At 37.4% G+C, this 27,981-nt stretch overlaps 1 protein-coding gene across 1 annotated transcript; it reads left to right on the top strand.

The window, feature by feature from the left end:
- The first annotated feature begins 137 nt into the window (after positions 1–137).
- dmrt1 (doublesex and mab-3 related transcription factor 1) lies at positions 138–23,697 on the top strand. The gene is made up of 5 exons (XM_079487686.1): positions 138–420; positions 915–1,092; positions 3,311–3,468; positions 10,464–10,596; positions 22,327–23,697. The coding sequence occupies exons 1-5, from the start codon at positions 229–231 to the stop codon at positions 22,473–22,475; spliced, it is 810 nt and encodes a 269-aa protein (XP_079343812.1). The 5' UTR covers positions 138–228; the 3' UTR covers positions 22,476–23,697.
- Positions 23,698–27,981: the final 4,284 nt, after the last annotated feature.

Below are 27,981 nucleotides of genomic sequence, written 5' to 3'. Positions count from 1 at the left end.
TTGACATGATATTAGAAGATGATTGGGAGGACGTTGATGTGTTTCGGAGCTCCCACGCGCGCCGGAATGTCCCTCACGCCAAACCTGTGCCTGCCAACTTCGTATCTACAGTAACCTTGTATCAAACCTCTCTCCCTCGCATCATACACGGCTTATAATCATCTGGCCCGCCGCGCTGCGCACAGAAGCTTCGCTGCAATCCATCGAAGAAGACCATCATCTGTCACGATGAGTGATGAAGAGCAGAGCAACGGTTCGATGCCGGTCAGGAAAGTGTCCCGCATGCCCAAATGCTCGCGCTGCAGGAACCACGGCTTCGTGTCGCCGCTGAAGGGACACAAGCGCTTCTGTAACTGGAGGGACTGCCAATGTCAGAAATGCAGACTTATCGCTGAAAGACAGCGGGTCATGGCTGCCCAGGTACACACAACTAAGTCTATTTACATCATGTCATTGTGCATTTAAACGGGGCTTAAAGTTGTTGGAGTCACTTTGTTGTATCTTTGTGCTTGTTGTTATTTGGTTGTTTTATCAACGGCCGTGTTACGCCACGCTCCCTCTGACGTCCGCCACGCACGTTTTTCCGTCGCAGTGTAGTTTACAAATAATTGTGTTGTTGTAACAATTACAAGGTAAAATATTTATTTTAATAGACACTTTTGGTAGTTACAATGTTAAACTTTGCGGAATCTGCGACTGTGTCAGGTAGCCGCGGTTTGGCGCGAAGATTTTTTCACAGATCAAACCGACCGAACGGACAACTATAAATCCGTCTTTAATTTCACACTTGCTTCTAGAATTGTAAATTGTTTACAAAAGTCTCGGTCTTGTGGTACGTTGGGGTCATTCGGTATTGAGCTACGCTGGTTTGTGCGGTTTAGGGCCTTGACGTCACCCTGTGTTTATTTCGTTAGGTGGCTTTACGCAGGCAGCAGGCTCAGGAGGAAGAGATGGGCTTCTGCAGTCCCGTTAACCTGTCCGTTTCTGACCCAGTTGTGAAGAACGAGTCGGGAGTAGATTACGTGTTTACTGTGGGCCCGAGAGCTCCATCACCCACCATGAGCAATGCTCCCTCCTCCCCCTCTGTCCCAGGTGAGCAGAAAGAACCTTTGGTATACACAGCCTACTGTAACAGTTCAATGGTATATTTAGAGTCATTTATCAGTTTATACCTTATTTACATGGGTAAGATAACGATCTCGTTGGCTTATTTTGATTAAGTTGTTTCTAAACTACACTATTTATATTTACATACACATACACTTATTTATCCAACACACATACTCGGTGTAAACTTAAATTTTTTGCACATAATATAGCTGTACATACATAACTGCTCATTGTAATATACCTGCCATACAATTGTCAATTTGTATATTGTCTCCGTACCTACTTATTTGTATTTGTATCTTTTGTATTTTGTATTCTTTTATTGTGTTGTTTGTTCTGTGGCTGTCATTCTGTTGCGCTGCGGAACTTCTGTCAGGAAAACAAATTCCTTGTATGTGTGAACATACCTGGCAATGAAGCTCATTCTATTCTATTCTATTCAGAACCGGAAAGTTACAAAATCATGTTTTTATTGTGCATTCCAGGAAGGCTATGAGATTAATCAAACTGCAGTTTGGGTGTTTTGATTAAGTAATAACAAAAAAATCCAGATAGCTTAATAACACAATAACACACATGACTTTTGATCATTTAAACAGAATATAGTCGAGGCCTACATCTCAGCTACAGGAAGATGTTGATTCGGGGTGTACGGTATTCTGGTATTGACAAGGATCATGATACTTATAACCATGATTACTGATATTGTGTTAATGCCGTACTACATATATGATAATATTGTAAATAGTTTGGTGCATCCGTTTAACATTTTGTCTTAGAATCACAACGGTTACAAAGTGTACACTTGTATTTTGTGTGTGATGCATTGGCCAAAAAAATAGCGTCATTTATTTAGCGGAAATAGGCATTGGAATAGTATTGATTTGTGAATTATTTTTGCCAAAGCAAACGCGTAGTAAAAATCTGATATTGTGACTGATTTATGTCAGACCTGGTTTTGACTGAGGAGTCTGGTTAGGCCATTTTTATTATGTTACCAGTGTTGGGTTCAAACTCCTAATTCAAACTGTCTTTTTTTCTTTTAAAATAATTACGGAATTAGCATAGATTTTGGTAAGCATTGAAAGACAATATAATCACACTGACATACAGTATATTTGGCAAGGCTCAACTATATTATGAAGGTATACGTTTCTTTTTTGTGTGAATGTGAATGCTCATAATAATACCATAAAGTGTGACAAAATGCCTTGCGATTGAGGTAAGATAAATATTTATTGATTTGCATCTTTGTAATTCGTTTTTGAGGAGTACATGATTGTACTACATTAGCTTGCAGAATGCGATTAGGATGCTTCAACAGTTAGAGCCGTGAAATAAACAAGATCACGTTTAATCCTTGACCATCAGAATCTCCCATTCGATCAGTTATCACCTCCTTTCATTAAAACAGGGCATGATTTGACCTTTGCTTTGTGGGAGGGTTTCAAAAAAAAGATTTTTTAAACAATTCATGGGAAAACATGTTCTTGACCCCCTGAACTATTCATGACAGTCTCTGTGAACGAACATCTTGTATCTATCCCGTGATTTTCCATTCTACCAGCCCCCTCGAAACACAATACAGTCAGGCACAAAACGTGCACACTGTGCCTTTCGGTGTTTTTGGTGATTGGGACTTGCCAGATCAAGACGTCTTTTGATTCGTGTTCGTGCAGGGCTGCTGGGTTCGATGAACGGGAGAGACATCCTGTTCCCTGGGCTCCGATAGGGACCATGCAAGGAGTTGAATACCAAACAGGTCAAGGCTGCCTATGGTCTGTGACTGTTCTCAGTAGCCTCTTCAGCTGCTGACAGATGAAGCAGGAGTTACTGGTATTCAGAATTTTTCATCAGAGATAAGTGCCAATGAGGACATGGCGTATAACTCAGGATCCTGAGTCATCTACGAAAATAACAAAACTTGTCGTTCAGGGATATTTTTATGGATTCTTTGTGAACACGCGCATCCTATTCAGATATTTAGAAACATTGTGTTTGAAAACTTTTGGAAAACATTTGCTTTGTTGAAATGAAATAGGAAAATGAACTGTTAAAAGATGAAATCACTCTTTTATTATATTGATCTTTATTAAATTGTGTTATTTCATTTAAATATTGTGATGAAGTCAAGAGCATGAGATCTAAATGAGCTTTTTCAAAGAACAGAGCAGGCACACTCATGTTTTCGATGTTTCAGGGAGCCGTTCCATGCTGTCTCTGAGTCCCGCAGCGACCAGCAGAGGGCACACTGAGGGCACATCTGACTTAATGGTTGATGCATCCTATTACAACCTCTACCAGCCCACACGCTACTCCTCCTACTACAGCAATCTGTACAACTACCAGCAATACCAGGTACTGTAAATGTGCCTTTACATGTCAGGTGCAGACAGTCTGAGCTGCTCTTACAGGCTATAAATGCATCTATTATAAACAGACTCGTAAAGAATTTGTTCATGCAGAATTCAGCTCAGAGCTGCATATTAAAATGTCCATGTAATTCTACATATCCCCCACCTGAGCATTTGTTTATTCATGTTTTGACGAATTTACTAATTTGTTGGTTAATATGTTTCGGCTAACAATGAAAGGGACAGGTAATATGTTATATGATAATAATATAATAATACTGGTAATACAGTAGCAACATGTGTCATCAGAATGTTGAATCAAACCAGTATGTAAAAACCATATTACCAAAAAAAGATTTTATTATTTTTACAATAATTTTTTATCAAAACTTTATAAATACAGCGGGGGGGGGGGATTCAAGATATAATTCCAAATTTTCATTTCAAATCAGCATTTCTAAATGTTCTGTAGTTATTCCAGTCCAGTCTCTGCTGGAGTTCAACAAAATCAAACGTCAGGAGTGACAAAATCATCCAACAGCCATGTGAAAGAATGACAGAATGACAAGACACATGAAAATTGTGATAAAATCTATAATTTTTCCTTATTACATGTTTTATTTTCTTTGCAGTACGTGAGGTCTGTAAAAATACAGAGCATCTGTTTCTCCAGAAACAATATTTTTATTTGAGATTTGGGAGAAACATTGTAAGAGTGAAACAAAAATAATAATTGTACCTAAACACACACCTATGAATAGTAAATTCAGAAAAAAGAATTTCACTTTTGAAATGTTTTTTTATGTTTTCCACGACGGTATATTTATTTAGTAAAATTCAATCTTTCTTTACACACAAAAAGTAATCATTTTACTCATAAAGTGAGTTGCGTAACACTAACTGTCCATAAACAAGAGAAGATGTATAATGTTCCTACTTTTACACTTTGTAACAAGATATCAGGAGCCGTTGATAAGGTTGAGTAAAACCTCAGTGAATTACACCATTCAGAAACAAAGACTCAAAAGAAAATTTATTTTAAGAGAATCCATTGACCCAAAACACAGCCTCCTCTGGTCAAACCTTTAAACGTACAGTACCCCACACAAGCACACTTGAAAACATCCGTGTGAACGCCAGCATACGGCACACAGCTCAGCACTCATCCACTCTACATCCCGTGTCGCTCAGGCCGCGTTAATAAGGTGATTAAGTGTGTTGCTGCCGTGTTGATAGGGGCTGCTGTCATTGGACCCGGCTGGTCTGTTGAAGTTGGCAGGCCGCGGTGAGCTTCTGTTCTCAGTGTATAGTGATAATACCTGTGCCATCGTTCCAAGCCACTGGCTGAACACAGCAGGAAGGTGTGGAGCTTTCATGCCACGCTACACATCTTGCTGTTTACATTTCCCTGCTCCCCCCAGCCGGAACCGCAACTAATTCTGTCATTGGAGGTTCTCTAACCCTTATCCACACTGTACATCTATCTCAAGATTCCCAGAGGAAAGATTTAGCAAATAAAACACATAGATTCAAGTTTGATTAAACATTGCTTTGTTTTTTTGCAGCAGTTTATTTTAGCTTAGGCCAAATTAAGTTTCAAAGTTGGACAGTAAATATGGAAAAGATTGTAATTTATCTGAACGACGAGACATTAGTTAACGTTGTGACAAACATTTAATTTCAGTCTAACAAACATTATTGTTCCTTTACGTAATTCTAAAGTGGTATCATTTTTTATTACAAGTAATAAAATGTGTAGAATCATCTTAACAATTTGAGTAAAACTTTTTAAACAATTTTTAATTATAAGTGAAAAAACGACCTTTTGCTTTAATGACAAGCATTAACTCCCAGGAAAAGATGTAAAACCTGATTATCCATATTTTCCAATAATGATCTGAGAAGGATGGCTTGTTGATATTTAATTAAAAGCAAAAAAACTAAAATAAAGGTCTTAAAATAAGTTTTATTATTTATATAGATAATAATACTCAATGGCTAAGTATTTGTTATTCATTCTACAGATTTTTTTTAAAGGTTTTATAATCTTAAAAATAAATTTGTGTTTATATTCAGAAATGCAATATGATTTTAAGCTCTTGGTCCATATATCTACTATATACAGTACACACTGTATGTATATATGTAATAAATAAAAATAATATAAGGAGGATAAGAAATTAGAAAAAACTTGGTAGAAAATTGTACAGATGCATCTAGAGCTCATGCATTAAACTCTTCCTCTAACAATTTCATAATCTTTTAACAAATGGTTATAGGTTTGCGATAATTTTTGTAATCAGATTTAAAAATAAGGGTGCTTAAAAGTTCCTTACAGCGATACCATAGAAGAACCATTTTTGCTCCACAAAGAGCCATTTAGTCAAAAGAGGTTTCTCTATGGCACCGTGAACAAGATTCAAAATACATGGCCTTGATTCATCTTTCAAATTGTCAAAGAGGCAATCTGAGATAAAAATGTAAGTCCCCCCTTCAACAGAGCCGTGTTTAAACAGGAAAGCTATATCTTGATATAAGCAATATCATTAACCTTTGCAATTCAAACCCTGGGACACAGTGAAGAGATGGAGGCGGTGACCCTGGGTGCCATCAGGGATCCAAGTGCACAAATATCCTGAAATATAGTCCCATCAACGACTCGTGTGTGTGTGTGTGTTTATATAACGCTCATAAATGAGTCCCTGGAGAAATATAGATTTAATTTAATTCACGCTTGAGTAGATCAGATTTGATACAATGGGGATACTTAACAATATAAATAAGTGTGCATATACACAGGCTGATCTCCATATTAAAGTCATATTAGGTCATGGTATGAAAATTCTGTCTTATGTCAGTGGGCTCGAGCTGATTAATAAGGACTTGTAAAACTGTTGCAATGCCACGATGGTATATCAAAGTTGAACGGGCCATGACTTTGAGGATGCCCTCAATTTCATGCTGTCCAATTTGATATCTTAAAACAGAGATCTTCATATACTGTATGTGCAGCATGTGCTGATGTAGACAGTGTCTACAATGAAGAGCCAGTGTCACGACAGACTGGGTTAACGCTAATAATCACTGTACATTGCACCATGTGCTCATATTGTAACAGAATGGAAATTGGGGTGGTTTACCTGAGACTAATCCTAGACAAAAATAAATGTTAGAGCTGTCTAAACTAAAACAGTCTGCAATGACACATCTTGAACTGCCATCAGTGTCATTGTTTTGTTTCAAAATGCACAAATGCACACAAAAAACGCAAGACATGTTGGTAAAAATGACTTAAAGGAACAGTTCACCCAAAAATGGAAATTCGGTCTTCATTTACTCACCCTCAAGTTGTTCCAAATCTGTATAAATATATTTGTTCTGATGAACACTGAGAAATTGGGAAGAATGCTTGTAACCAAACAGGTCTTGGCCACCATTGACTGCCTTTGTAGGATATATATAAATGTCTTCGTTCTGTTGAACAAAAAATAAGATATTGTGAAGAATGTATAAAAGTAAACAGTTCTGGGGTATTTTTGAATATCATTGCCATTTTTCCTATTATGGTAGTCAATGGTGACCAAGAACTGTTTGGTTACAAGCATTCTTCAAAATATATTTCTCTGTGTTCCATCATAATGAAATGTATACAGCTTTGGAACAACTCAAGGGTGACTAAATGATGACAGAATGTTTATTTTGGCTGACCTGTTCCTTAAAGGCCTATCTTAATCTAACCCCTGGTTGAGCTACTGTTTTTGTTATCACTAGCTATTGAATGGTTTAAAGCATTGTATTATGATTGTAAGATGATGCAACTTTGTAGACATTTTGTCAATTTATGTGTCATCTTTCTACCCATATTATGCAAACACATACAAACACTTTATAATTTTAAAGAAACTAAGTTCGGAATAATATACTGTATAACAGGGTTAAAAACATGACAAATAGCATTTAAAAACGGAATGATTTACTACAAAAAAAGAAGGTGCACAGTGTGTGAATTATCGTATTCACTTACATGAATCGGACACAACACACTGTGCAGAATGAGAAAGGACAAAGCATGTCTGAGTACTGCCTTTGCTTACTGTACTAAAAAAATGTTTTGGAAAATACAGCAATTTGTCATGCTTGGTGGACAAAGTAGCTTTTTAGACTAAAAGCTACATTATTTTAAAAATAGCAAAGCTACTGTCACACTACTCTAAACATGTAGTTAGAGGAGTAGTTGACTACTTTTACTTATTACACAGCACTGTGGAATACCTGATTCTGACTGACTTTTTGCGTCGTTCCAAGGCATTATTATTCCCTGATAACACAAAGCTAATAACACAGGGTCATCCAGGTTGCATGTTTGTCCTGTTTAAATGTCATGTCTTGACTTAAAAAAAAATTCTGGTGGAAGATTAAAATTTTATTTTTAAATTTGTATTTATAAAAGATATATATCTATATATACAGTATATAGATGGTATGAGCCACCACAGTCATATAAACAAAATAACACAAAATGAGCATAAGATGGCATTTTTGCATTATGGAAACAAGAGTTACCATAGTAAACAAAATACTATCATGAACTGTAAATGAAACATGGAAACTGCTCCTGAATAGAATGAATATACCTTCATGCTAATCCTTCCCAGTAACAGACAAAGTGATTTATTGGTATTTCACTTTTATTTCACACATGCATGCTCGTAGTTTCTTTTGCACAGTGCAGTGATATACAGCGCGCTCCACATTATGTGCGTGAGTGCGCACTGCGAGCACAGTATAATATCTGACAGGACAGGATAGATTTTTTCTGAGGTGAGAAACGCTTTATTTTGTGGCAAGTTAGAAAAATAACGATAGAACATCTCACCTCAGATACTGAATCCGGACAGCGCATTTTTCTCAGGCACTTTTTACTCAAACTGCAACTGTGAACAGCTTCCACACGTCTTTGTAAATATATGTCTTGCATGTTTCTTTGACTGTACACTCCACGACCCACTCAAAACAATCTTGTAACCCACTTTTGGGTGGTGACCCACCAATTGAGGTTTTAAAGAATAATGATGACAGAACTTTCATTAGCGGGTGAACTATCCCTGTAAGTCTATCCATTATAACATTGATAATCATTCAGTGACTCACAGCCCAAGTTATTTTGTCAGTATGTGGGTTTCTGGAGTTCTCATGACATTTGCAGTGCTAATGTTCATACCAATTCATGAACAATGTAGTTACTCCCAACACTGGAAGATGCATTCAGTTTGACTTTGAGAACAGTCTGAGCTTCCAATACAGCTTCTTCACTTCTATTAGGGCTAGTTTGATCAGGAGGTAATAAGGTGAAGTGATGCTCCGTTATCTCAGCGTGTCAATCTCCCGCCCTCTCCCACCTCTAGCGAGTGGAGCTCCGCTGCACTGCAGGTGGAGAATGAAAATATGAGGGTGGCGTAGAGGATCCAGACAGCTGATGGTGCCAGATAACAGCTCACTCAGGGAGGTAAGGGAGCCCAGCCAGCCCTTATTAATAAGGCTGCTCCACATCTAACAATGCTGAGGTGGCACAATGCGGAGAAGTCTTTTCATTAGACCATGATTGGTCATATTTTTGAACAGTTTGCCATAATCTGGATTCATAACTGTATTCTTCAACTAGTGCAATTTTGGGTCACTGTCAGCTGCACTATGCAGGCACTGCAGTGTTTCCAAATTTCTGCCCGGAATGTTCATACCTGAGATAAAGATCAATAAAGATTGAATGTTGCATGAATTTCATTTCACTTATTTTGTTTATTTATGTTTATGGGACATTTAGAGGGGTAAAAAAATGCATGTTGTTGTTGCATGGTACAAGCAACGGCAAAACCATGGCTTTTATTTTAAGGGCAGTTTGGGGAAAGGAACATGCCAGGTGCGCTTTTTCAAAACACGTTTCAAAACGGCTTTACAAAAAGTCATAATGTACATGGAAATGCATGCTTGTAGCATTGCAAACTGATATTTAGTGCTCGACTTTTTCTTGTTGAGGCACTTTCCCAAAATGTTTGATTCCCCATTGGTTTTTTGTTTTATTGTAAATTTCATGTATGTATTGGTGTGGCACTCTTGAAAAAATACAGTTCGATTTCTATTATATTTGTCATAGGCAATACAAGAGGCCGACTTTGTTTAAATAACAGTTAATAAAACTGTCAGGAGTTGATGGGGTGGACAGTAAATGGTGACATATTACTGGCTGACAGAAATCAAATTCCATAAAAGCGAAATTGAAAACACCTTAAAGCCTCTGTGCTGTCAAGTAGACAGCTTATTTTAAAGTTCTCACAATAGGAAAAAATCTTCCCAGGGCAGTTTGTTGCAGTTTATATAAAAAAGAGAGAGGCAAAAAACCCATTGGTGCCTCTTGGTAAGGGGTCAACCATGACCCACATTGACCATTTATCCTCTCTTTCAGACCAGGGGTTCATAGTGTCACATGTACTAAATGTACACACTCAGTTTTATCAAATATTTTATAAATGCAGCTGAACCCACAAACACATTGAGGAACAACAATGTTGACAAACTCCTGGTGTCCATAGACATTGTATCATGTTCTGACAGAGACCGTCTAATAAAAGAGTCAAATTCATTGTAGAATAAAAAATTATTAAAATGAATCAATCAAATAAAATGAATGAATGAAACATAAGTGTTTATAATTACTAAATGTTTAGTGGGCTCTCCAGGTTCAAGGGTTTCAATTCAACCGGGCACTAAATTGTGACACATTTCACTTAAATATGCTTGATAGCTTTGTTTTCAGATCTGTGACTCCCAAACATGACAAGTAACCCAGCGGGCACTTAAAGATTTAGTTTTTTCTATCATATGTCATCAGCAACTTTCGTCGTATTGTTTTTGCTCACTCGCTTAAAAAATGAATAATAAAAAGTATCATCATCAAAACACTATTACATGTTTAACAGTTTTCTTTCTCCACCTGCATCACAGATGCCTGCTGGAGACGGCCGCCTGTCCAACCATAACGTGTCTCCCCAGTACCGCACACACTCCTACTATCCACCTTACCTGAGTCAGGCTGCCTGTGTCCCACCCAGTACCTGCCCTGAGCCCAAAGCATCAGGTCAGTCCCATACACTCCCATACTCTCTCCTAGGCCCATAAACTTTTATCCAGAAATGATCAACAGTGAGCAAGTACATCTGAGGGAGGTTCATAGTCAAGAGCGCTGTAAAATTGATAAAAAAATAAATAAATTCAAAGGTAAAACGTTTATGAGGGTCATTTGTTCTGGTGACTTCCGATTTAAAAGACAAGGACCGTGTGCTAAGCGCAGCAATCTAAATCTAAGAAACATGGACATCATAAATTGTATGTTAACGTTTTGAATGTGCTTACCATTGTGTAAAGCTCTACAGTTTTGAAATGGTGTAATGTCCAGTTGTTTATTCATTTTAGAAAGATTGAATTATGACTGCTTGCACAGCAAAACAAGATTACAATAATTTACTAGGTTTTGGAATCAGTAGATTTAAACTCTTCTTTACTTTATTGAATTTATATGACCTCACATGTTGTTTGGTTTGTTGTATTATCAGCGTAAGATCGGTCATACAGTATACACAAGCAGTGCAGAATAATTTGAGTATTGAAGGACATCATAGCGCTCATCTTGTGTATGATTGTTGTGTTTCTGTGATCCACCATTCCCCTATACAACCCTGCCACCTGCCCTGGACCTAAATGATTTTCGCATGCTGATTTCCAGTGGTTCAAACATAAGGGTGCCTGTCACCCCCACTGTCATTGCAGGGGGTTTTATGTTCCATTACAACACAAAACACTCCGAGCTGGGTGGTCCCATCTCCAAAAGACAGAAACACACAGGCCAGCAAAGAAGAATTTATGTGTACTTTGTATTCACTGTCCCAAATACTGACTCTTGTCATGTGATCATTTGACAAGCATCACTGTTGCTCATACTTCAGATTCGTTTTTTTATTAAGTTTTACACTTCCTTCTTCTTCTGCTGCTTCATCTTGCTACAGACCATTTTGAATCATCAAATCGTGTAACAGGGGTGCTATCTAATGAATCGTCTTGTCAACCTAGTTTACATTATATATAAAAAGATTTTTGACTAAGTTAAGCTAAGTAAGCTAAATAACCATCTAGCAATCACCGAAAACATCCTAAAATGAACCAACACGTAACCAGAATGAACTAGCAAGTGCCTAGCAACATGCTAATTACCCCTCAGAACACCTAAGCATTGTGGAAGCATGAAATGTATGAGTATGGAACACTCATTTTTTCACAACTTTCAGTCATTTAACTCCGTTAATAGTGCATCTAGCTAGTAAAACACTGTTAATGTAAAATGTAGACTTTTTTGCCAAACCGTCTGAAAAAATTGTAAGAATAAATTGTGCAGAGTATCTTTTTTTGGTTGGTAAAGTACAATATAGTGCAAAGTTCATGTTTGTTCCAATTAAAGAGGTTGGATTCATAAGATTTGTAAGACCACTGGATAACAGCAAGTTAGGTTGCCGATAAATCCTTCAGGCAGGGTTTGTACTCACCTTCAGTCAAACACCTTTTTGCTATAGTGTCATATTCACAATTGTTTCAGTTGTACCTGCCATACTCTGGATCTTGTTCCCAGCATTGTTGTGCTCTAGTAACCATAGAGGACTTTGTTAAGTTTGACAGATAAGTATTTCTACTTAAACAACTGTTATGAGACCCTTTTGTTTAAGAGGAAAAAGAGACTGTAGAGTATATTTGAGTGCTTCCCGTTTACTTTAAAGTAACTTTACCATAAGACACGTGACAATGTAGCATTGTTTTAGATCTGGAGTGTCTAGATCTTAGGTGTCCTCTGTATACGCCGTATAATCTGTGTCTGCGCCATGGCTTGCACCGTGTGTGTTTATTTTCTTTAGCGCCAGAGTAATCAGTTGGCCAAATACGAGGCCAAATAACCTTCAGCAGTGTGACGCTGTCCTTTCCGAGCGGCCCCCACAGCTGTCTCTGGAAAATTGCCTCTGGGGTTAGTGAGCGGGAACAAGTTAAGATTTACAAACAATGATGAAGCTTGTCATGCGTCTTTCTCCATCCGTCACGAGCGGCGGCCTGCCGGGGCGTCGAAGTGTTCTTCATAAAACTCAGCTCGCTGTGAAATACGCCCCTGTGCGCTCTTTACTGCTAGGAGCTCGTCAGCAGCGCTCTGCCATAAATTGCCTGAGCCGGAGGTGACACTGCACTCCATCACCCGTCAGGGCAGCCATTCCGCCGCTCGCATCCGCCCCCCCTCACCCGCGCCAGCCGCCCAGTTCGTAAGATGATGTGCCCGCTGTGAGTTATGTTGGAATTTCAGTGTTATACGAGACAGTCTATAGGTTTTACTTTTTTATCTTGTGCTGTGTTTTTTCTTTTGGTGGTTGTTTATTATTGGAGTATTCATAGTTAGTTTTGTCTCGCGGACTGGGCCGACTTTACGGTTTGGGAGAGGGTGCTTTTCCCTCGTGAAGAGGCTTGAAAGGAAGGAAATAGAACAATCAGGATATCAGATAAATGCCTCCTGGTGTAGAATGTTGTAGACATTGTGCTAACAGTGTATTACATCTGAACAAAAAACATAATGAAGTTCATGGTAATCCTGTTTTTTTAATACACAGTACGGCATTGAATATGAATACAGAAAAGCTTTATTATAGCTTTATAGCGTAACAGGTTATTAACCAGCCAGTCGCACCCACACTTAAATGCACGTCAAACGTAATGTGATTTTGAAATGTATCGATCAGCCTGAAGCCATTCACAAACCACAAATTGTATGTAGGTGATGTATTGGAATTTTTGCTCAGAATGTGATATTATTTTCAGTGGTAGCGGACGCCTCGTAAACAGTTCAGGGAAAACACAGAATCTCATAAGAGCAATCAAAGAGCTCATTCATTCATTCTTCACTGCAGAACAACAAAGGAAAATAATGGTTCTCTCTCCAAGCTTCAAACACAATTGAGAGGTAGAAATTTAGCAGGAAGAGGTGTAACGTCTCATCTAACAGGGGCCACAGAGCTTTTTTTACCACTTAATCCGTCCTGTTTGTTTAATCCTTTTTCAAACATGTACTGAACTCGGGCACAACCTGTGCCCTGGGGGTTAAGTGCTGTTACATGTCTCCCATTATTTGCTTGTTACACAGTTTTGCTAACCTGGCTAGAATTACAGTTTAGGGCAAGAGTTCATAAGAAGCTACATGCACTAGGCTTTTGAAATCAGATTTAGTGATGTTTTTAAGGAAAGATAGTGGAGTGTTACATTTTGCCACACTTTCGAGTGGCAGGTAAATTGAGAAGAGAGTTTTTTTAACAAACAATGCAACTTACTGTTATTATTTTGGCAACTAGTACATTTTTGACTGGGATAGAAACAGTCAAAAGCCCACAGGGCATACAGGACAAAAACTGTATATTGCATTGTTTTAATATATTCACATTCACACATTTGACAGACGCTTTAATCCAAAGCAACTGGCATTTCATTATACTATACTGTATGGATAGTTGAGAAATTAACAATAATTGTGTCATATGGTGTGATGGAAAATATTTAGAAAAAAAAACAAACAAGATAAATTTCTCTTATTCTATTTCATATTATAAATATAAATAATATAAAAAAATGTATTAAAAGTTTCTTTTCTACATGTCATTGAGGAACTCAAAATAAGCTTCTCTTTAAAACTGCACATGTTCTGGAAATGTGTTACAAAAAAGTTCCCTGTGTTTTCATTTTCATGCAGAGATTATTTCACATTGTTACACAGCTCTATGGAATACGGGATTCTGTTTGGTCAGTTATATGCTTAGACAATAGACCTGTTATCTTTGCATGTCTGACTGCTACTATACTTACTTTAGTGTATTATTGCACATTTCTTAAGCCAACTTATATTAACGTAACTCGCATTAAAGTATTTCAAATACTATAAATAGCCATTGTTAGTGCTACACCCTTACCTATTTGTTTCTACGTTGTGTTTTGAAAACAAAAGATAAAAGAAAACAAAAGATTTTCCACTAAAGAATAAAACATGATGAGATGATAATGATTTGAATAGAAGAAAGTTTGTATTGACAGTTTTGAATTAGAATGGACAACATTACAAATATCAAGGAGAGTCAGACAGGCTATAGTTATATCAATATAGTAGTTGTGTAAACTGGAAATCATTCTAATTTACTTTGTTGCAGTTACCAGATCTTTGACAAATCAGTTTCTTTTTCAACAATTTGCATGTGTTCATTTCAGACCACGATTCCATGTCTGTGAGAATTTCTAATTCAATAATTGAAACCTTTTAATGGTATTCCGATTTTTTGTTTTGCTCCTGCATACAGGGTTTGAACTCAAGGACAAAGAGACATCCCATTCAAATCAGTGACATGTGTCAGATAGTCAGGCATGCGCTGAGAATCTGTGTATGCACATCTCCATTCAGTTTAGCCAGACCAATTAACTGGTCAAAAGAGATAATAGGTTTCAGCCAATAACCTTGCCCACTTCCCTGAACAATAAACATGATCTGTTTTAAAATGTTAATAGTGAATCTTGAGAAAATTGCTATTGTGTAAAATGCATGTCAGATTTCAGTAAAATTGTCAATGGCATGCCACAATTAAGTGCGTATTACAATACTGTATGGGTGCTTCTCAAAATGCCTCCTCCATATCCTCGCTCCTCCATCCTATGACCCGGAAACCAATCGAGCTATGCCATCTTTAAGGAAATCTCAATTCTCTAACTGCACCGGGAGGAGGAGAGGATCGAGGAGAGAGGAGGCTTTCTGAGGAGTCATGAGCTGCGTTTCTTTTGCGGAAGTGTTTTAAACCTGACTAAACCTGACACGTGTATAAATTCTCCTCCCCCAGCACACATCGCTCTAGATATTTGACCACAAATAAGAAATTCAGATCATTGTCACTTAATTAAACATGCTGTGCAAAGCATGTTTGTCCGCTATCACTTTTATATGTAGGGCTGGGATTGTCCATGGATCCTAACATGTACTGTACACCCTGTTTATGTGATGCTAATGCATATTGCTTTATTTTTATTAAATATTCCTTACTTTTTGAAAGCTTACTTGGTTGTAAATCGTTTTAAGTTTTTCTATCGTTTAATACTTAAAAACTTTGGAAAGTAGCTTTTTATTCCAACATTAGTTATTGATAGTAGCGAAATTGTTGGGCTCCCAATCCAAAGTCTTTCCCAGGAATTGCTGAAGCCTGACATTTAGTCAAGTAAATCAGAGAGTGAACCAGTGGCCTGCAGGCAAAATCCCTGCGTGGAGTGTTATTTAACCGCACAGTCAGTAACTCCTCCATGTCATGCTGTCTTCCCTTCGCAAGTGCTAATGCTAAACGCTCTGTCTTTTCTCTCTATGGATCGGTTAAATACCAGTGTAATTGCCTGCTCCAGGCTCAAGCACTTGTTGTAATGTGTTGTACAACATTTCCATTAACACATGCCTGAGGCACTGAGGAGATTAAATGGATAATGACTGCAGCTAAGGGTTCTGCTCTCTTTAGCACACTGTACTCCTCAAGAGACCCGATGTCTGTTTTACAGAAAGAATAAAAAATCTCAATTTATATAGTTGTAGTTGTATATATATAGTTATATAGTTACTTTATTCAGCAAAATGTTTACTTTAAGGTCATAATTAATTGAAGCTCTTAACTTTAAATCAATTAGCTGTATATCCACCTTTTTTGCGATGCACAAAATTACCCATTATGCCTTGCGTTTAGGGCCGATGCTTAAGACTTCCGGTTCGCCGGTTGATCCCATTAGTTAGGAATTACAAAGTTAGCTTGAAAGCTTTTAAACTTTTTAATACTTTTAGGTCATTTAAAACATCATAATGTCAAAGAGCAGTGTCTAAATTATTAACCACAAGAAATTGGACAGCGACATCTACTGGGATGATGACATTAAACTTCAGCCAGCAGGCACATTTGATATATCGTCTTTTGTATGTAGACGGCCAAGAGCTTTACATTTATAAAAACACTTTACGCAGCGTTAACATTGAAGGAATTCTTTGCCATAACCATCAACAGTTCACATTTCTAAAGCGGAGGTTGCTGAGTCCAGTGTTCTTAACAGGGGAATCATTATCTGACGGGAAAATTTTGATACCCACACCAGATATAAATAAACCTGATCACATCGCGTTGGATCTTTTATAAAATAACACAGTGTTGGAGGCATCTGGATGCTTCAGTGTGACTAAACAAAATAATTAATAAATGATTATAATGTCACTTAGCCCTGGATGTATGCTTCACGTGTAGAGATGTACTATGCAATAACAAACAGGAAGTTACTCGCAGTAATGGCGCCCTCCATGGAGACGTCAAGAAAAGGTGGATATTCAGATGCTTATTTCACCCAGGGAAGGCTTTACTCCCCCCCCTCATACTCACACACCGCCATGTTAACCAATTGCCTGCATCACTTATTCTGAGCTCACAATTATTTTCTCGCCTTTAAAGATAATGACACAAAATCCCTCAAATCATCGATTCCGTGTCTCGGATCATTATAGTATATCCATAATGTTTCGGCGGATGGGCGCGCGGGCAGGGAGACGGACGGGTCATTTGCAGGGGCGGCGGCAGAAGTGCCAATGATTTAGCAGAGAGGAGGGCCTGTCAGCTCTCTCAGAGACACTTTGAGACCGGGGACAGATTGGCAAACAATAGAGGTCTGGAGGTGGTTATGTGTTTAATTAGCCTCTGACCCTGACACCATGTCTCCTGTCAGACGTTACAGGCCACTCATGCAGATCTCTAAGAGACCAATAATGGGAACCGAAGTGGCTGATGATCTCTGATGCGATTCGGTGGCGAAACGGCTGATGATGAGCCTGGACTGGTTGAGAACGAAGAGATGTCAATATTCTATGTCATTTGTAGTTTGTAAATTAGAATATGTTGCAAATACCTTGGTGTTTAGAAAATAATGAATTTAGCATTTCTATGAAAAATACCGGGGTTGTTGTTTTTAAAGCATTCTGCCACTTACATGTTCTTCAAATGATGTAAATAAAATTGGAAATTCTATGCAAACGCCAACTTTAAGATTAAAAAGTTCACCGTACTGATAGGTCAGATGTGAGGAAGCATTTTTGTTTGTTTTTGAAGCATAGTTTTCCATAGTCAGGAAAGTGAGTTGTCACATCCATAACAGAATTATCACATCCCTAACGGTCCATTTTCCCCATAATTAGGCACACGAAAATGAAAATATATATTCTTACTCTATGAAGAGACATTGCGTCTGCATTTGTTGGGCATTATTGCCTTTGGTTTAAACATTTTAATTCTTAAAAATCCTACAAAATGAAAATATATTTTTTCATTCATTTTCATAGTTTTTGTCACATCCATAACATTTGTTTATTTCAAGTTTGGACCGAAAATGTCTCATCCATACTTCTGCTATGAAATTTAAATAGATTATAAATATTATTTTCCTAGAAGAACAACCATTGCGTGTTTGTATATTTTCTGCTAAATGAAAACCGGGCATCCAGCAGTGAGAGGTCCAGTCTGAGAACAGCATCCGTCTCTCTTGCTGTTCGCTGGCTGAAGAGTCAGCATCTGTTTGAGGTGATGCCTTCTTGCTGTAGGCCTGTGTTTTCTGCGCCATTAAGTCCTGCCACAGCTCTAATGATTGAGAGATGTGCATGTCATTCTACCGAAGCGGTGTCGTACGTGGGTGCGGATTCACCATCTCTTTCGTTCCAACAACAGAACGCTCATATTCTACAGCCTTAACTATTCTGTGTTAGATTGATACAGTAAAAACTGCTTTGGATTTTTCGATTTTCATCTGAGTGTAGGAGAGAGACTTGCACGTTAGAGCATGTACGTTTGCCTGTTTGTGCGTGTGCCCGGTTTGCGTTATCTCTGCGCAACTGCGTGTGTTTATCTAAGTGAAGGCATTATGGACCCTCATGGCCCAGTGCTGGCACTATATGAGTTGCAAGGAAAGAGCTTATCCACAATAGATCAGGCCTGAATAACCATCTTCTCTCACATCTGGGCTTTTGTTCACTTCTTCCAAACTGCCAGAAATGATTGAGCCTTCTTTCAATGTTTCCCCTCCCCTTTTCATGCTCTTTTAAAAAAAGCTTCCTTTTGTTAAACCACACAAAGACGGTTTAATAGTTTGGAAATCTAAGATAGTCAGCCGAACAAGGGTGAATAGGTCAGAAGTTCAGATGGGAGAATAAGCTCTTTTGGGGCTTAGAGAAAAGTAAATCCTCTCTTGTTTCAGTACTGTTTTACACTTGACAGACACGTGTGATTTTTGTTAAATTCTTGTGTCAGTGCCAGTGTGTAGTTTACACAGGAAATTTCTTGTTCGGCAACTTGGATGAATACATCTGTGTTGGAAAGGTTTTTGTTACGTGTAAAGTGTTTTGAGAGGACTTTATGACACTTATGCCATATTACAGATATGTTAACTATTAAAAGTAAAAGCAAGTAATTTATCCGTTTAATTCGTATTTAGTCTCATCTACGTTTTAAAGCCTGATTGTTTGTATTACACATCGTTTAAAGGCGATCCAACATAAGTCTATATTAAGTGGTAATACAAAGACAATCAAAGGCAACGAAGCCACGACGCAGAACATGTCCGCTTGCCGAACAACCCCACATGTGATTTACCATCCCGCGAACGACCCATCCAATCACCCGCAAGATCTCTGCTTTCATTACACCATAGATTTCCCCCTGATGAACTCCCTCAGAATTAAAACTGCCGCTAATTCCAATCCCTCCTCGCTCAGCCGCTCGCAGGCTTTTACTGCTGCGCAAAGAGCGCCAGTGCAGTTTAGCTACACAAACATTAGTATTAACGATTGGCCAGTTTGGAATGGGTGACAAACTGCGGGCGGAGCGCAAAGTTTTGTAGCCTGAAACCAATCAGGAAGTTAATGAGGAGAAAAATGACTCCTTTTCGCCAGCGCCCCTTAATTACCTCCACGCCAGAGCAGCGCAGAGGAGGAGAGCTAGATGGGAAAAAAGGGATGAGAGGCGCAGTCTTTATGTTCCTTTTCTCGGGTTATGAAGGTCAGGAAAGCAGCTGAACAGGATTTGTGTGACTTGTCTCTCCCGACGCTCGTAATTCTGGGTAGAGACTGTAATGTATTAGCTTCATATGGACTTTGAGATGAGTGGCGACTTGGCTCGATGCGCAAACCGTGATCCGTGTTTATAGGGAGCCGTAATGGATTGTGCCGCTACTGTTTCAGTGTACATTAACGTAGCTAGTAATTAAATTTATCGTTTTATTTGATGTCAAACAAAGTCTGATGATACTGATGGACTTTCTTGGCACAGATTCAGTGCTATTCTTTAGTTATCTATGACATGTTGGAAACTCAGCAGAGTAAACACATTACTGTTTGCTCAATAGCCATTTGCTTAGTCAGCAGTCTGTCTCGCTCAATACGTGTATCGTCAGGTTGAGTGAGTTTGCCAAAGTAGCTAGAACTTACTGCAGTGTGAGATTCATAAAAAAGTCTATTGTGTTTTCTTTGTTGTAATGTTGAGAGCTGACCGCAGTGGTCCTGTGGTTAATTGACGCTGTGTGGTTTAAATGAATAAGATGATAATCACAAGATAAGAAATGCTTACAGCAGCAATATTTCCACTTTAGATTTGTTCCTTGTCCAGTTTCAGCTTGTTCACAATTTTTTTAAAGGACTTCAAATGGCTACTGTACAGTGGCCACACTCTTACAAAGGTTGTGTTAAAACAATACTTTATGTAACACAACTCGTGTTGTCCCTTTCAAGTATTTTATACAAAATCAACAAAATGTGTTGAATAGCATAACACAAACAATGTTGTTTGTGACATTGTGAAATGACATTTAAGTGTAACACATTTTGTAAATAAGTAATTGAGGACTCAGGAAAAGGAATAACAGAAGCCCAGTCCTGATAGTAAATTTGAGGTGGAGCTGGGGATGGAGGAGGGTAATTTGCTCCTGAGCAATGAGATAAACTGCTGTAAGCTGAATGATTGTTAAAACTGAAGCTGTGATAGCGTCATATACCTATAGGTAGATGAGGATCAGCTGATGCGAACTTGACTCATGTGACTGTCACGGTCTTGTCTGTTCCCGTGCCTGATTCCCCTTGGACTCCATTCCCCATCATCCTCCACGTTCCCGCACCAGATCCTCGTTTTTTTAAATACTTTGTATTGGTTGGATATTTTGAAAATCCCAGTGATGAACATAGAGGATGACTAATAAACATGGCATATATAAAATCATATCAATTATAAATACAAGATACAAGGTTTCAAAAAGACACCATTAGGGCTGCAGCTATCGATTATTTTAGTAATCGAGTATTGATTTTTCCATCGATTAATCGGGTATTCCTATAATACATACTTTTTGTTTATTAAAGAGCTATACTAAATATACAAGAGGAAATAAGACAGGTCTCTTAAAATGAACAACTAATTTGTTTCCTTTTTAGAAAAGTAAAACATTTGATTGCTGTAATTGCATACATTCATATCTGTGAAAACTAAACCCATTTAGTACATTCCATTGCCATATTAAGTTAAAAATGAAATATAATACAAATGTATAAATAAGAAACATTAATAATAATTGAAAGAATCATTTCAAATGTAAACAACTTACTTCAGCTTATGCATGATGCACTTAGTTTATCTAAATAGTTTTGGTTGCTTTTTTCAAATTAAAATAGTAATATATTTGTCCACATAAAAGTTAACCAGACTTTTATTTTGGCAGGTTATTGGAAAACACTTACTTTTAAGCTCGGCTGTTTCTTGGATAAAACAATAAAATGTTTGTGAAAGAAACTCTGGAGATGAATTTAATGTGTTCATGTCCTCACACAGAGCAGACACAGACAAATTCATGAGCATCACGCGTGTAGCATGTTAAACTGTGCAGTTCAGTCACTCAGACATGCAGAACAGCCAGATGGCATGTGCAAATAACAGGAATCGGCATCCACTAGTCCACATCTAGTGTTATGGACTCAATGCCGGAAAACAAATTTCACTCGCAAAATAGACTAAAACTAAGTAAAATAGCAGTTTACCATTTCAGTAAGCTATCACTTATTTATCAGTGTGAGACAAATGTGTGAGCGTGTGAACAGACTAAAATGCGTGCGTCTCAATTCCCACCGTTTTCCTGTCAATCATCACAACTTTTTTTGTGTAACTTAGCACGAATTTCAATACACATACAGTACTGCACGTGTATACACATTTATATTTGTATAACCTGATATCAGGGGAAGTCGTACACACTATATAAATATCAATATACTAAATATATTGATAATACACTATAAATAATCAATATATATTAGATTTGAGGTTTATCAAAGTAGTCACCTTTGCCTATAATTATTAAAAAAGTTTAAATTTACATTTGTGTATTAGGAAAATGCTATTATCGGAATTAAACCCATGACATTTGTGCTACTAATGCTCTAACAATTGAGCAACAGAAACAGGAATGCAGGGATCACCCTGGGATGTTGTAAGCAGTGTTGAAAGACATATACCTCAAGATCAAAAGGTTTTTAAGATCCTGTCATTTGAATGAAGCGACACAATACTTTAGAACTTTTTCCATTTTAAGCCTATCAATATGTGAAATCAGCAAGCATGAATATTTCAGGTGTCATTTAGATATTGCTGTAGCACATGCGCATGCTTTTTTACAACTATTACTTAAAATGTTCTAACCCATCTGATTTCAGCTTTCTCTGATGGAACACAAGCTGACCACAGTTTGACCACAATGACAATCAGCTCGATGACGGGCAATGAAAACAAGCTGGAGTGTGAGAGCAGCTCAGAGTCTGGAAACTTTTCCGTGGACTCCATCATAGAGGGAGCGACCAAATAAAAGCCTTCAACAACCTAGCTTCATGCCGCATTGATTCTAGTGACAAAATAGTACCACACTGTTAGTTAGTTATTTAGTTAGTTACTGATCAAGTTGATTATTGTGTTTGTGTTTTTTTCTTCTTCAGAATTATCCTAGGTATTAGTTGTGTTTTTGTCTTTTTTTCTCTAAGAGAAATGAGCTTGCGATGATTAGATATGCACTATATATAGTTATTTTACCATGTAGTGTTACTATGTTTTAAACCGTTTGATTAAGATGAATGGGTTTGATTCAAGACAGATCAAACCATATATACTCCAATCAGAACTCTGTTGAAGCTCAATGTTGCTGTCATTGCTCATATGGAACATATAACTTCCTTTCTACGACCTTCATGATGCAATAGTATATCAGTTCTCCAGCATCTCCAGTCTTCTGTTGCAGAGGAGGGTGGGGCAGTTGGGTTAGCGTGCAGGTAGAGGGGAACCGATACTATTAAATTATGCTTCAATCTCGCAGCGATCAGCTTGTTTATTTATGGCCATCACTAAAGGACATCATTGAACTTTTGATGATTTGCATCCACTGTGTTCCTATGATCCATCTAATAGGCAGCACTCTTCTGAGCTTTCTTTGTAAAATGTTGAGCTGTGCCCTTGATTTTAATAGTGTTTGCACAGCTAGTGTCCTATAGTCGTGAATAAACGGTAAAGGAGAAGGGGACACAAAACTTTGTCTGTTTAGGTTGCTGAAGGTTGTCGTGACACTATATTTAACTGTTAATGATGCCAGTTTCTAGATCCGATAGAAATGACCGAGCTGTTTTTTTAAGATTTGAATATTTCTTAAACAGCTTTTCACTGTGTTTTGGAATCTTCAAGATCCTCGAAATGTTTTTGTATTCTTTTGTTTGAAGAGGTTGAAAAGACACATGATTCGCTTTATATGAAAATTCATTGTTAAAATATTTTGTGTATTTAAACTTTTGCCAAATAATACATTTTATGAAGGCTGTTTTTGGACTAACTTAGTCATTTACTAATACACACTTTTAAAGCTTCTTCTGACGCTGGTTTTGTGTAAACCTAACCATTGTGGTGTTATGGTGTGTTCACCAACACCATCATGTTACAAATACTTTTATTATTGTTCTCATTATAAAACAATGCAAAAGCTAATTTGCGTTTGCTGTGTGTTTATATTCTCTTATGTTCTGTGGAAATAAAATGGTTATCGATGACTGACTTTCACAAGGCTCGACTGCGGGGAGGACCATATTAAACCCAGTATGAAGATTACTTGTATTTTCTTTGCTCTGCACCCTGAAAACATTCATTCGATTCTGCCCCATCTGCTGTAATCAATAACCCGACCATCTTGTTTTTTTTATTAAATGCACTTACTCTTAATTTCATCCCCCAGTGGTTTTAGTGAGAAGAATGTGGAGTTACCTATATGGCTTTGGCATTATAAATCACTTCTGGAGAGCAGATTGTACAGCAGTATCGATTGATCCTGATATATCACAGAAATTTACTGTCACTTCTGTTTTCAATTAAAGATACAATCAGTCAGATAATGACTTAATTGGATTTTACAGAAGATTGAGTTTTATTGTCCCGTGCTTTACGAGTTTAGTTAAGGAAGGCCGCTTTATCATAGGCTGTCAGCGGCTGCTGGGCTCCGCCGTGATTTCGTGTCCTTCTGTTGCTGCTCCTGGTTTTTGTCCCGCCGACAGCCTGAAAAGTGTCTGTGGATTTGTTTTCCTTGAGCTGCTATTGTGCCATCAATCATGAGCGCTGCATGAAAGATATAGCCGCTCCTGTCCCAAAGTCTCCACTCGAACCGGGAGGGGGGAGACAGGTGCTAGAGCTGCATTTTCTTAAGTCAGGGGCTTTCGATTTAAGAGAGGAAGAGGAGGTCATCATAAAAGTGTTTGATGACAGTACGGTGTGAAACAAGGCCCGGTTTAATCTGTAATAATACGTTTATTTGAATTGAATGCATTTTATTTTGTGAGTCTCAATAGATATTAAATAATATTGGACAGTGAGAGTTGAATAGAAATTATAAAGATTAATTCAAACATGGGACTCAGATTTGCGGGGAACATGTAAAAAGGCCATTCTGGAAAAGTATGTTTCTTTATTAGATTTTATTGTTCTCATCGATGCCATAGAAGAACCATTTTTGGCTCCACAAAGAATCATTCAGTCAAAGGTTCATCAAAAAAACATCTCTTTCTAACCTTTCTATAATCTGAAGAACATCGCCACAAAGAACCTTTTGTATGACAGAAAGGCTCTTCAGATGTTAAAGGTTCTTGGAACATTAAAACGTATCATATTTTTAAGAATGTATCCGTCAATTCTTGGTATTTGCTAATTTTATGGGGTGACATTCCGTCATTAATTACCCACCATCTTGTTGTTTCAAACCTTTATGACTTTCTTTCTTCTGCAGATCACCAAAGAAGATATTTTGAAGAAAGTTGGTAATCGAACAGCACTGGCGCCCATTCACTTCTATGTTATGGACACAAAACCAATGCAAGTGAATGGGCGCCAGTTACCAACATTCTTCAAAATATCTTCTTTTGTGTTCTGCAGAAGAAAGAAAGTCAAACAGGTTTTAAATGAGAAGAGGTTGTTTAATGATGACAGAATTTTCGTTTTTGGTTCACTTTAACTATATCAACATGTGATTAAACACAAGACCTTGAAACCAATATGAAGCCCTTAAACAAACTGAGATTTAAAAATAATAAGTAAATAATCTGTTTGTTTTAAAATAACTTCATAATCGTTTCAGTTACCTTGACATTGTATTATTGAACTGAATTGAATAATTGAATTCAATCAGAACCCAGTAGAGTAGTTTATAGAGTGAACAGTCTGGCTTTGTTGACATTGAGATGGAGAGGGTGTGACTGGGAGGTCCAGTCCTGTCAGTGTGTCCATCATTTGAGTGCCCTTGGAGGATCTGCCTATATAGAGGGAATAACCAGACATTTGACTGGACAGATGTCCCATCATCACTCACAACATTGAAACTATTGGCTGCCTGTCAGTGGGCTACAATTTAAGAGCGGACTATTGGGCTCTCGATAGACAGTTCAATTTACAGACTTAGCATTGAGTCTAAACATTGTCACTATAAATGAAGCTGAATAAAACTGATCAGTATTACAAAAGGTTGTTTTACTTAAATCAAAAACAGTATACATAAAAATATATTTATCTTTAATGTTACGTAATTGTTAAATAAACAAATAAAGTGCAAAAATCAAAACCTTTTTGTTATATAATATTTAATATATATTGAACTATATTATATACAGGAACAAATAATTTATTGTAAACTGTTAGACAAATTATTACAACAATGATGACAGTAATAAGTAAGGGCTTCAAACTGTTATGTTTAACTGTATTTGCACAATTTATTCATGTTGAGGTCCAACAAATTATTTATGTGATCTGGTCTATTTTATGAGAGAGCATTTTTATATCAAATAATTCACATTTCTTGCTGTCACTGAATAAGCTAAATGTAAAATGTACCTCCTTAGTGGAATTTAAGTCATAACCCCTCAGTGTGGTTGACTGTATTGGTGTAACTGTTGTCCTGAACGTTTACTGAATTTACACTGTTCATTCATAAAGTAACAGCCTTTGGGCATAAAAAACAACACTAGTGGTGCTTAAAGTGGTCTGCTGCAGGTAGAGATGTTCATACAACTCATCACCATTTTCTATTAGAAAAAGATAGGATTAAATATAGTATTTGTCTGATATTTCCTTACATACATTTATGATTGAGATCTACTGAACCTCAGCGTCCAAATATATTTATTTCTACGCGTTATATTATTATGTAACATTGTATTGAAAGTCTACAAGTACATTGAATTGGTAAGACTGAATGATTGAACCATTTAATATTTTCATGAGCCTCAGTATAAATCTTCAAATTATTGTTTGACTCCGAATGTACTAAACAAAAACATTAAAGAGATTTTATATATATCAATATAAATATATATTTTTTGGGGGGGATTAAGTTTTATTTACTCGTTTATTGGGCCTTTTATTAATATGGACCAACACAAGAATAATTGCACATTTTTAATGCAAAAACGGAATGAATTACATTATATCTTGGTATAACTTTTTATATTTACTTTTGGGCGCAATCTGGAAGGATTAACTGGTTCTTCTATTTTGAACTCTATAAGTAGTTAGTTATCAACAAATTATATTATTTTATTTCAAGTGAGTGTATTCTTCTTCCTTCTTTGTATCAACTTTCAGGTCAAACTTCTAATGAAAACTTGTTCTTGCAGTCTCACAAAAGGCCTACAGCATTTATACAGGTTCGTCCGATTCTTGCTTAGCATGTTGTACCAATGATGGCACTGGTACGCCGTATAATTTGTGTTTGTTAAAATATGCTTGCTTTTTTATTGAGGCTGTGTATTCACTTGATGTACTTTGCAGTGTCGGAGAGAATCTAATCATTTGATTAGCATTTCTGCTAACCTCCCATTCCCCTTGCTGCGAATTCCCCTCACCATGCGCTGACCGCATGCTGCATTATTGTCACCTTGAAATTTCATCTGCTATTTTCCAATTAAAAGCTTAATAGTCCTAGAAACGGAGTTCATGTGGTGAAGTTAACCGTGGCCCCCAGTTCTCAAAGTTGTGCTGCCGGGATCCCATTACGTGCTTGAATAAACCCATTTAGGAACAGAAACGGGATTCGAGGGTGCCCGGTGTTAAGTTTCACTGGACTTTAGAAGCGATGGGCATCGTTTGAAGAAAGGTGACATAGATTTGAAACCCCATACATTTCAAGTTTATGTGCGCACAAAACTAAATATTGCTTTTCAATGTCATTCCCTAAATTCGCTTAATTTGTTTTCATCGAATGCATTTTACATCTCATTTGGTACAAAAAACATGTTCATGGGAATAAGTTAAGAGCTTATTCAAATGCAAACCAGCATATTATCGTCGCCTGTGTTTAATTCCGATTCACAGCGTGCGGTTAAACTAAATAGCAAAGTGGTTTGAGGATTTTCATGAAAAGCTCACAGCAGTTATGTGAATGATTTTTCAACATTCCCACTTAATTCTGAAAATTGCTGCACTTGTTAAATCCCTTTTCACTATGTTGGAAAAATGCTATTGGTCCGTCGTCATGCAACAAGGAGGTGTCTTGTTATAATTCTCTGATAATCTTTCGTTTTTGCGCAAAGTTACAAGTAGGCCTACGTGTTATGTAAAGCATACTAAATACGTTTAGTTATTGGATCGATTGTTTTTAAATGTCATATATTTTCTGTTCAACCGCTCAATGTATGTGGCGATTTGCACGAAGCTCAAGTGCTGCTCGTGACAGTGATGGGAGAAATAGTTACTCGTTTGTATTGGTAGGTGTCAGATGGACTGATGCACTTCTTTATTGCTGGGGGAAAGGTGGATCCACGTCTTAAAGAGTCAACACCTCTCATCACGAGTGT

The sequence above is a fragment of the Barbatula barbatula genome, assembly GCF_947034865.1.
Source record: "Barbatula barbatula genome assembly, chromosome: 2".
Classification (NCBI taxonomy): Eukaryota; Metazoa; Chordata; class Actinopteri; order Cypriniformes; family Nemacheilidae; genus Barbatula; species Barbatula barbatula.
This window is presented reverse-complemented; position numbering and strand designations above follow the sequence as displayed.